General features: G+C 35.9%; 1 protein-coding gene across 6 annotated transcripts in view; it reads left to right on the top strand.

Annotated features, from left to right (window-relative positions):
- Positions 1–10,523, top strand: part of NAA16 (N-alpha-acetyltransferase 16, NatA auxiliary subunit) — a 67,417-nt gene extending 56,894 nt beyond the window's left edge. For 3 of the 6 annotated variants that reach the window (XM_082602657.1, XM_082602656.1, XM_082602658.1), the window contains 7 exons: positions 2,236–2,449; positions 3,282–3,475; positions 4,740–4,848; positions 5,273–5,371; positions 5,714–5,857; positions 7,960–8,057; positions 8,910–10,523. In XM_082602657.1, coding sequence (XP_082458783.1) covers positions 2,236–2,449; positions 3,282–3,475; positions 4,740–4,848; positions 5,273–5,371; positions 5,714–5,857; positions 7,960–8,057; positions 8,910–9,107 — 1,056 coding nt within the window. In that variant the 3' untranslated portion in view covers positions 9,108–10,523. Of the gene's footprint in view, positions 1–2,235; positions 2,450–3,281; positions 3,476–4,739; positions 4,849–5,272; positions 5,372–5,713; positions 5,858–7,959; positions 8,058–8,909 lie in introns of those variants that run through there. The other 3 variants (XR_014291803.1, XR_014291804.1, XR_014291805.1) reach the window with 3 other exon arrangements.
- Positions 10,524–12,237: the final 1,714 nt, after the last annotated feature.

Raw genomic sequence — 12,237 nt, 5'->3', positions numbered from 1 at the left:
TTTGGAGACTTAAACATCACCCCAAGGTAGTTCTGGGGAGATCTTTGTGGTAATGGAATAGTTCTTTATCTTGATTGTGGTGGTGGTTACACAAATCTACATATGATAAAATCACATGGAACTATACACACACATTAAGCCAATGTCAGGTTTTTGTTTTGATAGTTACTATAGGATGTAACCTTGTGGGGAAACTGAGGGAAGAGTATATGGGACATCTCTATACTATCTTTGCAACTTCCTTTACCTATAGTGATTCCAAAATTAAAAGTTTAAAAAAATCAACCTAGATTATTTAGTTGTTTTTAAGTAGGAATATGCCATTCCTGAGCAGGTTCCTGAGACACAGGGCTTTCAGTGGAAAAACTGAGAAAGCCTCAGACAAACTGGGATAAGTTGGTTACCCTATTTATGGAAGACATTAACTGGAGAGAGGCAGCCTATGGGCTGTTACTGATAAAGAGGCGGCTTAAATGTTTGTGGTTCCATATGGCTCCCTCTAAGACTTGACTTAAATATATGTCTACTAATGCTATAGGAATATCTCTTGAAACTTGTGTCTGCCTTTTTACACATAAATGTTTCTCACCCTTAAAAAAAGTCCTGTAATCTCTCAGATGTTTTCATCTCATTATGTGTGCCATGATTTGGGGCACTGCCATTTTTCCTCAGTCAGTTGTATTGAATTTTAAGATATTATAGTGCTAGATATAACTTGATTTATATTAGCCGTGAGCAACTATGTAATTCCTTGATTTAAAAAAAGTTTGTTATTATTTGTCGTCTTATTGGGAGGATGCAACTTTCAAATATAACATTAAAGCATGATTCTTGAACTAGGAAATATAAACTAATTTAAAATGTTCATTTTTTTCTTCCCCATTTCTTTCCTTCACAATGTATACTTTTATTCTTTTTATCTTAGTATTCTTCCCTTAAAGTCTCAGGTACTTACTGTAATTCTGTGTATAGTGTATTTCTAATTACCAAGATAACTAAAATTATCAAATGATATGGAAAATTACTAATGTGTTCTCTGCACAGTGAGTTACTAGGCCTCCAGGACAGAGGGAAAATGAAGTAGTAGCAGTGTTTGATCTGTGTTTGTGTAATGAATCATTCATTTTCCTATATAATTTTGGCAAAGCTAAAATAGGGGAAAAGAAAGAAGATGGAGGTAGAGATGCATGTAGGGAAGAAAATAAAAGTATAAATTGTTTTGTCAGAGGGTTAGTTGTCTTTTTTCCATGTAGGGGATTAGTTCTTAACCCTTTTTGGGCCATGGACCCTTTGAGAATTGGATGAAAGCCTCAAGCTCTCTCCTTAGGAAAATGTTATTATGCTTGTTTATACGTAGACTCCAGATTAAGAACTTTTGCTAAAATGGAATGTAAGTAGATAAATGGGAGTTTAATGAGTGAGAGAAAACCATAATGCTCTGCATTTGTAAAGTAGTTTACTGTTCAGAATGAACTTTAAAATAATTATTTGATCCCTTAGTAACCTTATGAAATTAGCTGTATATATTGATATTTCTTTATTCCTAACTTAGGTTAAATAATTGAGGCTCTAGGAAATTAACAGGTCACATGACTGATAAGCAGCTTCTCTCCTGAGTTGGCAAATGTTGTGCTTATTGAATGTCTGCTGTGCTAGGCCCTGTGCCAGGTAGTGGGGATGGATATGATAGGCTTGTCCTTGAAGAACTCTTGGTTGAGTAGAACCATCTAATTTGTAGACATTCAGTGTGAACCTACATATATTTAGTCTCCGTTCACCTCTGTTTAACTCTGCGTTGCTGATTTTGGGGGGAATACTGAGGAGAAGTATTTCATTAAAACTAAAATATCAGTATGTTGTAATTTCCAGGTTTAAAAAACAACCTGATCATCTGACTTTAGTTCCCTGACCAGGGTTGCATTAGGGCCTGGCAGTGAAAGCGCTGAGTTCTAACCACTGGACCAACAGGGAATTCCCTTTATCTGACTTATTTCACAGAAATTGAGTATCATAATAAAACATGATGTATAGGGAATGGGCATGGATCGTAGGAAGAGAAACTTAAGTTTAATGCAAAGAACACCTTGAGGTCCTTCATATGTTAAACACTGGAGAGGGCAACTAAGTGAAATTGTGACTTCTTACATTATCTTTCGGGCTTTTTATGATTTTCTTTTCAAAAGTAGACATTATTGACATAAACGTAAGGGATAATTTTGTGGTTTTGTTTTGAAGCATTTTTTTGAGATAACCGACGATCAATTTGACTTCCATACTTATTGCATGAGAAAGATGACCCTTCGTGCCTACGTTGACCTTTTGAGGTTAGAAGATATACTCAGGAGACATGCCTTCTATTTCAAGGCCGCTAGATCAGCTATTGAAATATATTTGAAATTGTATGATAATCCCTTGACCAATGAAAGCAAACAACAAGAAATAAATTCAGGTAACTGAAAAGGGACTTGCTTAAAGAGATTTGAAAAGAACACAAAATTTCAGAACATCATTAACATAACGATGAAAAAGTATATTATCAGATGGATGTGAAGACAACATTAGATAACTGATATACCAAAAAAAGTGGGGGGAAGACTTAGAAAAAGTTGACAGGATGATGTCCTGTAGCTGATGCTTCTAAATTACCCTAATGGAATGACCTGCAGTCATTCTAATTTTTATCGTTGGTAGGGCCCATTCGGGAAACATAAAAATGTTTATGGGCTGGGGTTTTTTTTTTTTTCTTAAATAGGAATTGAAGATAGATTTGAGCTTTTTAGGGGAAAAAAATATATTTGTACAACTTCGAATACCTACTTGATTGAAAATAATAATGCCAATGAGAATATCTGTATAGAGCCTTTTATTCACTAAAATGTTAATATCTAAGAATATTTGAGATATAGCATGGAGGCAAATTTCTGAACAGATTATGGGTGTTTATGTGCATTGCACTTATCCTTGATATATTCATATTCCAAGAGAATAGTCATCAGCTCCACTTTATACAGTTTGGGACTTGAGACTGAGAGAAGATGATTTGCCTAAACCCATGTATTGTGTAGGAAGCAGAACCAGGCTAGAATTGGTTAATTTTAGTTGATGCAGCATTTGCTATTGCATTTTGTGTGCCAGGTTTGAGCTAGTCATTAGGAGTACACTTTCTAAAAACTTCTATATAGTTGCCCCCCAAAAAACTATACTAATAGTATGTATTGAATAAGAATATGAGGAAATTGGAAACATTGACTCAGAATTTTCATTTATTTGGATATTTATAGAAAACCTGTCAGCCAAAGAATTGAAGAAAATGCTTAGCAAGCAGAGAAGAGCTCAAAAAAAGGCTAAATTAGAAGAAGAGAAAAAGCATGTGGAAAGGGAACGACAACAAAAAAATCAAAAGAAAAAACGGGATGAAGAAGAAGAAGAAACCAGTGGTCTCAAAGAAGAACTTATACCTGAAAAATTAGAAAGGGTGAGATGAACTTACTGTCTTTACTTGGTAAAATTTATGTTATTTCGTTCTGTTCTGACCGTAAACATAATTTATTTAAATCTGTAAATCAGAAGCTATTTGTAGTAGTAGCCAAGATCATTATGATAGTCATCAATTGTTTTTGAGTGATAATATGCAAATTTTGGCTAATGCAAATTATAGATAGAATTGTAGTTGTGGTAGGCAGAATAATGGCCCTCCAAAGGTGTCTGTGTTCTAATCCCTGGAAACTGTGAACATGTTACATTTCATGGCAAAGGGAATTAAGGTGGCAGATGGCATTTAAGGTTGTACTTAGCTGGCCTTTAAATAGGGAGAGTAGCCTGGATTATCCAGGTAAGCCCAATGTAATTAATCACCAGGGGCCTTAAGCATGGGGGAGGGAAGCAGGAGAGGAGAGCTGAGTGGTGGGAAAAGGACTCAATCCTCTGTTGTTGCTTTGAAGGGGGTGGGATGGGAGCCACAAGCCAGAGGGTGTGGACATCCTTGAGAAGCTGGAAAAAGACACTGAAACATATTCTCCCTTAAAGCCTCCAAAAGGAAATGCAGTCCTGTTGACACTTTGATTTTAAGCCCAGTGAGACCCATGTTAACCTACAGAACTACAGGATAATAAATTGTGTTAATACAGTAAATTTTTGGTAATTTGTTAGAGCAGCAATACAGTTAAATATGGAAGCATTTCATGTACCTTGCTAGATAATGTTTTAGCTACAAAGAGAATAGCATCTTATCTCCGAGATTTTCTCAAAGTTTTAATAGTTACTTAGGAACCAGATTTAGGGAAATATTTCCTATTTAGGGGAATAGCTAAATATTTAGGGAAATAGCTTTCTGGTTTATTCGCTATGAATCTAGTATAAGTATTTTAAACTTGTCCTTTTTTTCAACTATGTAGTGCAATTATATTTGTCTCCTTTAAAAGTTTGTAGTTTAAGGGGCTTGGTAGCATAATGGTGCTTGTAGTACCATTTCATCAAGTTTGTGGAATAATTTCCTGTATTTTTTTTGATTTTTATAAAATTATCTTGATTTTATAATCAGAAAAGCAATACAGCTATTTCCATTTTTGAAAAGTATTGACTATTTGTTTATAGCTCTAAAATTTTTTCTTGCTTACTTGGTTATATGAAGAGAACTGTCTAAATTACTTCAGCTATGTATTAATATAAAATTTGGGAGGAAATTTGACTTGTGTAACTGCTTTTTAAATATAATAATTTTTCTTTCTGTTTCAAAATAGATAGAAAATCCATTAGAAGAAGCTATCAAGTTTCTTATACCTCTTAAGAACCTTGTTGCTGATAACATTGACACTCATCTATTAGCATTTGAAATATATTTTAGAAAAGGTAATAGTTTGAATCCAGATTTTAATCCTTGATTTTATTGGTGGCCATATTCATTAGAATCTTTGTGAATTAGATCTATTTTTGTTTCTTAGAGTTTCATTTCAAACTTCCACAAAGGCTCTTAATTCCTTTTTCCTTTGCTACTCAAAACTTTACTGAGTAATAAATTAGAATATTATGATCAAATGAATAATTTGAATAGTCATACAAGTTGTTTACCTGAATCAATTCTTCATGATTTTTCAAGCATTTCTTTAGAAAATAATATTATCTTTGATAACCAAAGGCAGCTTTGAATTTTGCTTTTGAATGTTATAGGAAAGGTAACACTTTGTTACTGGATTTTAAGTGAGGCTAAAATAAAGTGAAGAAAAAACATACATAAATATTGATGCTGTTACTTTTATAATTTTTTCTGACATAGGAAAGTTTCTGTTAATGCTGCAGTCTGTCAAACGAGCTTTTGCCATCAACAGGAATAACCCATGGTTACATGAATGTTTAATTAAATTTTCTAAATCTGGTAAGTATAAAAAAGGTAATATTTATATAAAAGTAAATATGACAGTTCAGCTGTCTTCCATTAAGCTGGACATTAAAGAGATTTGTAACAATGTAAAGCAAAAAAAGTATAATGTTTATAGTATTTAAATGGAGATTTATCTATAAAATGAACATGCTAGCAAAGATATGTTAGAAATTAGTGCATTTTAAGCTAGAATGTATTTATATTCCAAAAGAATAATACTATTTTTATTATATAAAATATATCAAGTTTCATAATAAATATAAATGTATTTCAATTGATTTTGTTTCAAAGTACAGACCAAAAATTTTATAAACTTCACATGTTCTCTTTTTATAGTGTCTAATCATAGTAATCTTCCAGACGTTGTGAGCAAAGTTCTGTCTCAAGAAATGCAGAAAATATTTGTTAACAAGGATTTGGAAGGTTTTAATGAGGATTTTCTCAAACATAATGCTACCTCTCTTCAGCATCTACTTTCAGGTTGGTATTTAGTTCCCAGGGTTAAAATGTTTATGGAAAAAAGTTAGAATGTGATGAAAAAAGAAAAGTTTGGAAAGATTATCAACCTCACTAGCTATCAGAGAAAAAGAAATGAACACAATACCATTTTGATCTTTCAAATTAGGAAAGATTATTTTTAAACACAACCATACAAAATCTGTGGGATGCAGCAAAAGCTTAGTTCTTAGAGGGAAGTTCATAGTGATACAGGCCTTCCTCGAAAAAAAACAAGAAAAATCTCAAACAACCTAACCTACCACATAAAAGGAAAGATTATTTTTATATGGAAAAAGGAGACTAAAGTATGGGAAAGATGTTATAAGCACTCTTGTATTTTAGTGCTGCAGGTGTGAATCGCCCTGGCCATGTAGGGAAACAATTGTCATTCTTACCAAGAGCTTCATTACAACTGTGTCTTTTGCTGTAGCCACACATATTTGTGTAAATAATTTTAAAGAATTAATCCAAAGCAAAGAAAGAGCTTTAAGGGCAAAGATATTAACTGGAATGCTGTGTGTAAGGATGGGGAAAAGAATGGAAACAAATTTAATGATGTCCAGTAATAGGGAAAACGGTAGTAGGTTCATATAAAATGACAGGTAGTCATATAAAGTAATATTTATTCAAAAGATTTGTAATAACAGGGGTACTTTTGTAATATATATGCAGAATTAACATATAGTCTCAGCTGTGTAAAAATACACATGGCATAAAAGCTGAAAAGAAGCATCAAAGCTTTAATGGTTGACTTTGGATGTTGAGGTTATGCAACACTTATTTTTTCTTGTATTTTTTATTACTGTATGTATTTTGTGTTTGTGGGTTTGTTTCTTTTCTTTTTCACTTTTTGGCCACACCTCATGGCATGCATGTGGGATCTTAGTTCCCTGCGCCCCCTGCAGTGGAAGCGTGGAGTCTTAACCACTGGACCGCCAGAGAAGTCCCCGTATTTTGTGTTTTGAGGATTTACTGTATCCTGTCTTGTTACAGGAAGGATTTCAGGCAGCATATACAAATTCATAACATGACAAGATGGCAAAATGAAAACTGGAAAAAGATTGTGGAAAAGCAGTTGGGGACAAAATGAATGGAGTACATAATATAATTAACTATGCTCCTACTTTAAATATTTTAACCTGACCTTTCTTGTTGTAAAGGGATACTGCTTGGTTGTGATATCTATGGAAAAAAAGTTAATTCCTGTGAAAAATTACAGCACTTCTTAGTAGTAAGGGCAAATAAGAATTTCTCTTTAAGAACACAGAATAATGGAGGGAGACATTTCTTTATTATAATAATGGGAAATGCCTTTCTAAACATCATGAAATTCTAAGGAAAAGATAGTTTTTGCCACATTAAAAAAAAAAAGCCATAAAGTCAGAAGGCCAAGTGGGAAAAATACATTAGATATGTAACTAATTAAAAGTTAATAATATATATACTACTCTTGTAAATTAACAATAGAAATATAAATTAATAAAAGCCCAATAGAAAAATGAGCATAGAACATGGAGCATGTAATTTATAGGGGGAATATAAACTGGATTTTACTTTAAAACAGCTTTAAAAATTATTTTCTTCGTGAATATGCAAATATTTTCCTGTTGTCCGTCTGTCACACTGCTCTTTTTTTTTTTTTAAATAAATTTATTTATTTATTTATTTATTTATTTTGTGTTGGGTCTTCGCTGCTGCGCGTGGGATTTCTCTAGTTGCGGCGAGCAGGGGCTACTCTTCGTTGCAGTGCACAGGCTTCTCATTGCAGTGGCTTCTCGTTGTGAAGCACGGGCTCTAGGTGTGCGGGCTTCAGTAGTTGTGGCACGTGGGCTCAATAGTTGTGGCTCGTGGGTTCTAGAGCGCAGGCTTGGTAGTTGTGACGCACGGGCTTAGTTGCTCCGCAGCATGTGGGATCTTCCCGGACCAGAGATCGAACCCGTCTCCCCCTGCATTGGCAGGTGGATTCTTAACCATGTGCCACCAGGGAAGTCTCTGGAACCATGTTTTAAGTCACTGATGAGTATAAATCAAATCAAATGTAAGACATAGGAATGCACTCATTTTGTAATGTCTTGGTATTTCAGGTGCTAAAATGATGTATTTTCTGGACAAGTCAAGGCAAGAGAAAGCAATTGCTATTGCCACTAGACTGGATGAAACCATAAAAGATAGAAATGTAAAGGTAAGAGTTTTCACACACTGATTCCCAGAGATTGTGGATACTGAGTGATCTAACAAAACATATCTTTACAACATAATTCTTGATTGGCCCTTCAGAGTTATGTATGGATTTGGATCTCACCTCTTCTACCAATTATGAGCTGTGTCATGTTAGGCAAGATACCTTTCTTAGCTTCCTTTTCCTCATTTATAAAGTGAGGATGAAAATACTGTCTATCTCAGAGTTGGTGTTAACTGAAATAGTAAACTGTGAAGTGCTTGGCATATAGTAAGCACTCAGTAAATGGGAACTATTGTTATTAATAAAGGACACTTCAGTGGTCACAGTTTCAGAGACTCACTTTTTTTAAGTATTAGAATTCTATCGCCTGTTTTTTTTTTTTTTGGCTGTTGGGTCTTCATTGCTGGGCGCAGGCTGCTCTTCATTGTGGTGTGCAGGCTTCTCAATGCAGTGGCTTCTCTTGTTGCGGAGCACAGGCCCTAGAGCACGCAGGCTTCAGTAGTTGTGGTGCGCGGGCTCAGTAGTTGTGGCGCATGGGCTTAGTTGCTCTGCAGCATGTGGGATCTTCCCGGACCAGGGATCAAACCTGTGTCCCCTGCATTGGCAGGTGGATTCTTAACCACTGCACCAGCAGGCAAGTTCCCTATTGCTTTTTTAAGGTTTTGTAGAATTGATTTTTTAAATGTTCTTTTTTTTGTGGTGATTACTTATTTCAGATAGCAAGAAGTTATTTTAGAGTGTGGCATTGTTGGTTTTCTCTTGCTTAATTAACAAATTGCATCTTTTGATTAAAATAGTTATTAACCAGAGTTTTTTAAAAAAATAATTTTAATTTTTCCCTTGTTTAAATAGACTTTAATAAAGGTTTCTGAGGCACTGCTTGATGGCAGCTTTGGGAGCTGTAATTCTCAGTATGAAGAATACAGGATGGCCTGTCATAACCTGCTTCCTTTTACTTCTGCTTTCCTGCCTGCTGGGAGCGAAGTCGGCGGTCATAGCGCAGCTCTAAACCACACAGCTAACTGTGATGTCTTGGCAAGTGAAATTTGAAATCCCATAGAAAGTTGACTTCTTGTAAAACTCAAAGTTGAATTCAGATCAGGGTTTCTTTTCCAGCTTGTACGTTAATATAGATATGAAATGAAGTACAGTTGACCCTTGAACAACATGGGTTTGAATTTCGAGGGTCCACTTATATGTGGATTTTTTCAATAGGAGATACTACAGTACTATGCGATCTTCATTTGGTTGAATCCAGGGATGCAGAACCTCAGATAGGGAAGGACTGCTTATACAGAGGGCCACCTGTACGTTAAATGTGGATTTTTGACTGCTTGGAGGGAGGGTCAGTGCACCTAACTCTTGCTTTTGTTCAAAGGTCAACTGTATTGGATAGACTTTTTAAATGGAGTATGCTGTAAGCTTATTTTATTCTTTATCCGACTATGCCAGTTTACATAAAAAGCTCTTAAAATCACCTGTTATATACTTGTACAGCCTTCGTAAGCTTTTGAATTATCAGCATTGTGATTGGTGCCGTCACTTCGTATCATAACTGTAATTTCTCAATTAACCTAAGTTGCACACAGCTCTGCTGTGTTATTTTCTTTAGATCTGGGTTTCGTTTCAGAGTCTTATGTTTTGATCCCTTATTGGTTTGTTTTGTTATTGTTTGTTTGCTTTTGATTAAAGCACATCAATATTAAAGTGTTAACTATATGTCAGAAGTGATATGGAACTCCTTTGGACAGATATTTATTTAAAATTTACTTCAGTTTGACCTTTTGTCCACCTTACTTTTTGTGTGATTTACCGTTTTCCTTTTTAATAGCCGTGAAAATGCTATTTTCTGTTGAACAGGGGTACTCCAGTTTTATACTGATGATTCAGAATATGGCGATCTGTTTGCCTCTTAATCATGGAAGTTCAATGGTAAATTTGTTGCGTATCTAGATCAGTCTTAAAGAGTTACGCTTTCTTGGCTAAATTGCTTTGCGTTACCAAGTAGTTTGTATATGAGTGCTTCAAGGGAGCATAATAGGGTAGAATACAAATTACGATGAGATATTCTTGCTCTTATAGCCATGCATTGACTATTAAATACATTTTTGTATCAGCAAAATGAGAATTTAAACTATCAGCTAGTTTAGCTATTAAAACATAGTATTGTTGAGCAATATTTTTGGGGGGGTGCTAGCTTTTGTTCTATCTTGTACAGAAAACAGTAATGGAATCATTGAATATGTTTCTTTCAGAACTGTATAAATGTCTGTAACATTAATACTTCCTTTTAAAGGCAAATATAAATTCAAAAGGGGAGATTTTATTTAGAGAAACAATTCTAATTAAAATGGTTTTCCTTCACTCTAAGCTAATATTTAGATTCATAATTGTTGAGAGAAAAAACCTTACTGTAAAATAATGCCAACCTATGTAATGCTATAATAAATTATTTTGTACACAGTTGCTTATTTGTGTTTGTGTTATTGTTTCACACTATCAAAATATTTTTTAAAGGAATTCCTTTATTTTTTTAATTATTATTTATTTATTTATTTTTGGCTGTGTTGGGTCTTCGTTTCTATGCGAGGGCTTTCTCTAGTTGCGGCAAGCGGGGGCCACTCTTCATCGTGGTGCGCGGGCCTCTCACTGTCGTGGCCTCTCTTGTTGCGGAGCACAAGCTCCAGATGCGCAGGATCAGTAGTTGTGGCTCACGGGCCTAGTTGCTCCGCGGCATGTGGGATCTTCCCAGACCAGGGCTCGAACCCGTGTCCCCTGCATTGGCAGGCAGATTCTCAACCACTGTGCCACCAGGGAAGCCCGTCCTTAGACATTTTTTTAAAGCTCCCTTTAAGGAACTAATGATGTTGAGACCCTCTGTCCTGGGAGCTGATAAGATAGGAGGTGAAGGGTTTGCAGACCATGGAGTGGCTATGCTGGAGGGAAGTAGGAGGATCAGGGAGACCATTCATTGTTTTATTTAGGAACATCTTCCTAGTTCTTCACAAATCTCTTCCCAGCACATGATCTGAGACCAGGGCATTGAGGAAAGAACACAGGTTTTGGAGGAAGACGGGCATTGCCTTTCAAGTTGGTTGGTGATGCTCTACAAGCTGGGTGACTTTGGGCAAGTCATTTCCCCACCGTACCTTGTCGGTAATAGCCTGCCCCTGCTGTGCAACAGTCTGTAAATGGGAGCTGTTTGCTTTAGTTTAGTAAATGTTTGAATCTCTTTTTTATTTCTCTGGAAGGTAGTTGGTTGGAGGCTTCTGAGCCCAAAGAGGCAATTACTTCTTCAAAGCTCACCCAACTTGAATCGGAAACTACAGCCAGCTCTTCCAACAGTCCACAAGTGCCGTGGATCAGGACTGTCCCCAATACAGTGGCTGTGTTTCCTGAACCAAAGATCCAGGCTAAACCTCATAAATCATATTAAAAACTGTGAATGGTTATAGGAAAAGGATTATGAAAAGAGAAATAGTCAATGACTTTAGGTAACAAATTTAGGGTTTTGATACAATATGTAATTAGTTAAAATTGGAACCAGCCTGGAAAATTCAAGTTGCGGGTTCTAACAGGTCATTTTCATATTTTTCACAGCACCTGGGTACTCAGACAATGAAAAAAGACAAGGAAACCAAATTCAGAGATACATGGAGAGAGATTAAAAATCCCAAGCCTCTGAGTTTCCAGTCTCCTTTATCTATAGTCTCTATTGTTTGGAATATAAATAATCTATTGCTAATAATTCTTTTTTTCATTTCTAATATCCTACTGGTCTTATTTATTTATTTTTAATTTTTTTTTGGCTGCGTTGGGTCTTTGTTGCTGTGTGCGGGCTTTCTCTAGTTGCGGTGAGCAGGGGCTACTCTGTTGCGTTGCGCGGGCTTCTCATTGCTGTGGCTTCTCTCGTTGTGCAGCACAGGCTCTAGGTGCGTGGGCTTCAGTAGTTGTGGCGTGCAGTCTCAGTAGTTGTGGTGCACGGGCTCAGTAGTTGTGGCTTGTGGGCTTAGTTGCTCCGTGGGATGTAGGATCTTCCCGGACCAGGGCTCAAACTCGTGTCCCCTGCATTGGCAGGCGGATTCTTAACCACTGTGCCACCAGAGAAGACCCCTACTGGTCTTTAGAGTAACTGTTATCACTGCCCATATCCACCCTTTTCAATACATATTATGAAATC

Source organism: Mesoplodon mirus, assembly GCF_964341445.2.
Source record: "Mesoplodon mirus genome assembly, chromosome: 17".
In the NCBI taxonomy this organism is placed as follows: domain Eukaryota; kingdom Metazoa; phylum Chordata; class Mammalia; order Artiodactyla; family Ziphiidae; genus Mesoplodon; species Mesoplodon mirus.
The sequence above is the reverse complement of the archived record's forward strand: the minus strand, read 5'-3'. Positions and strand labels throughout refer to the sequence as shown.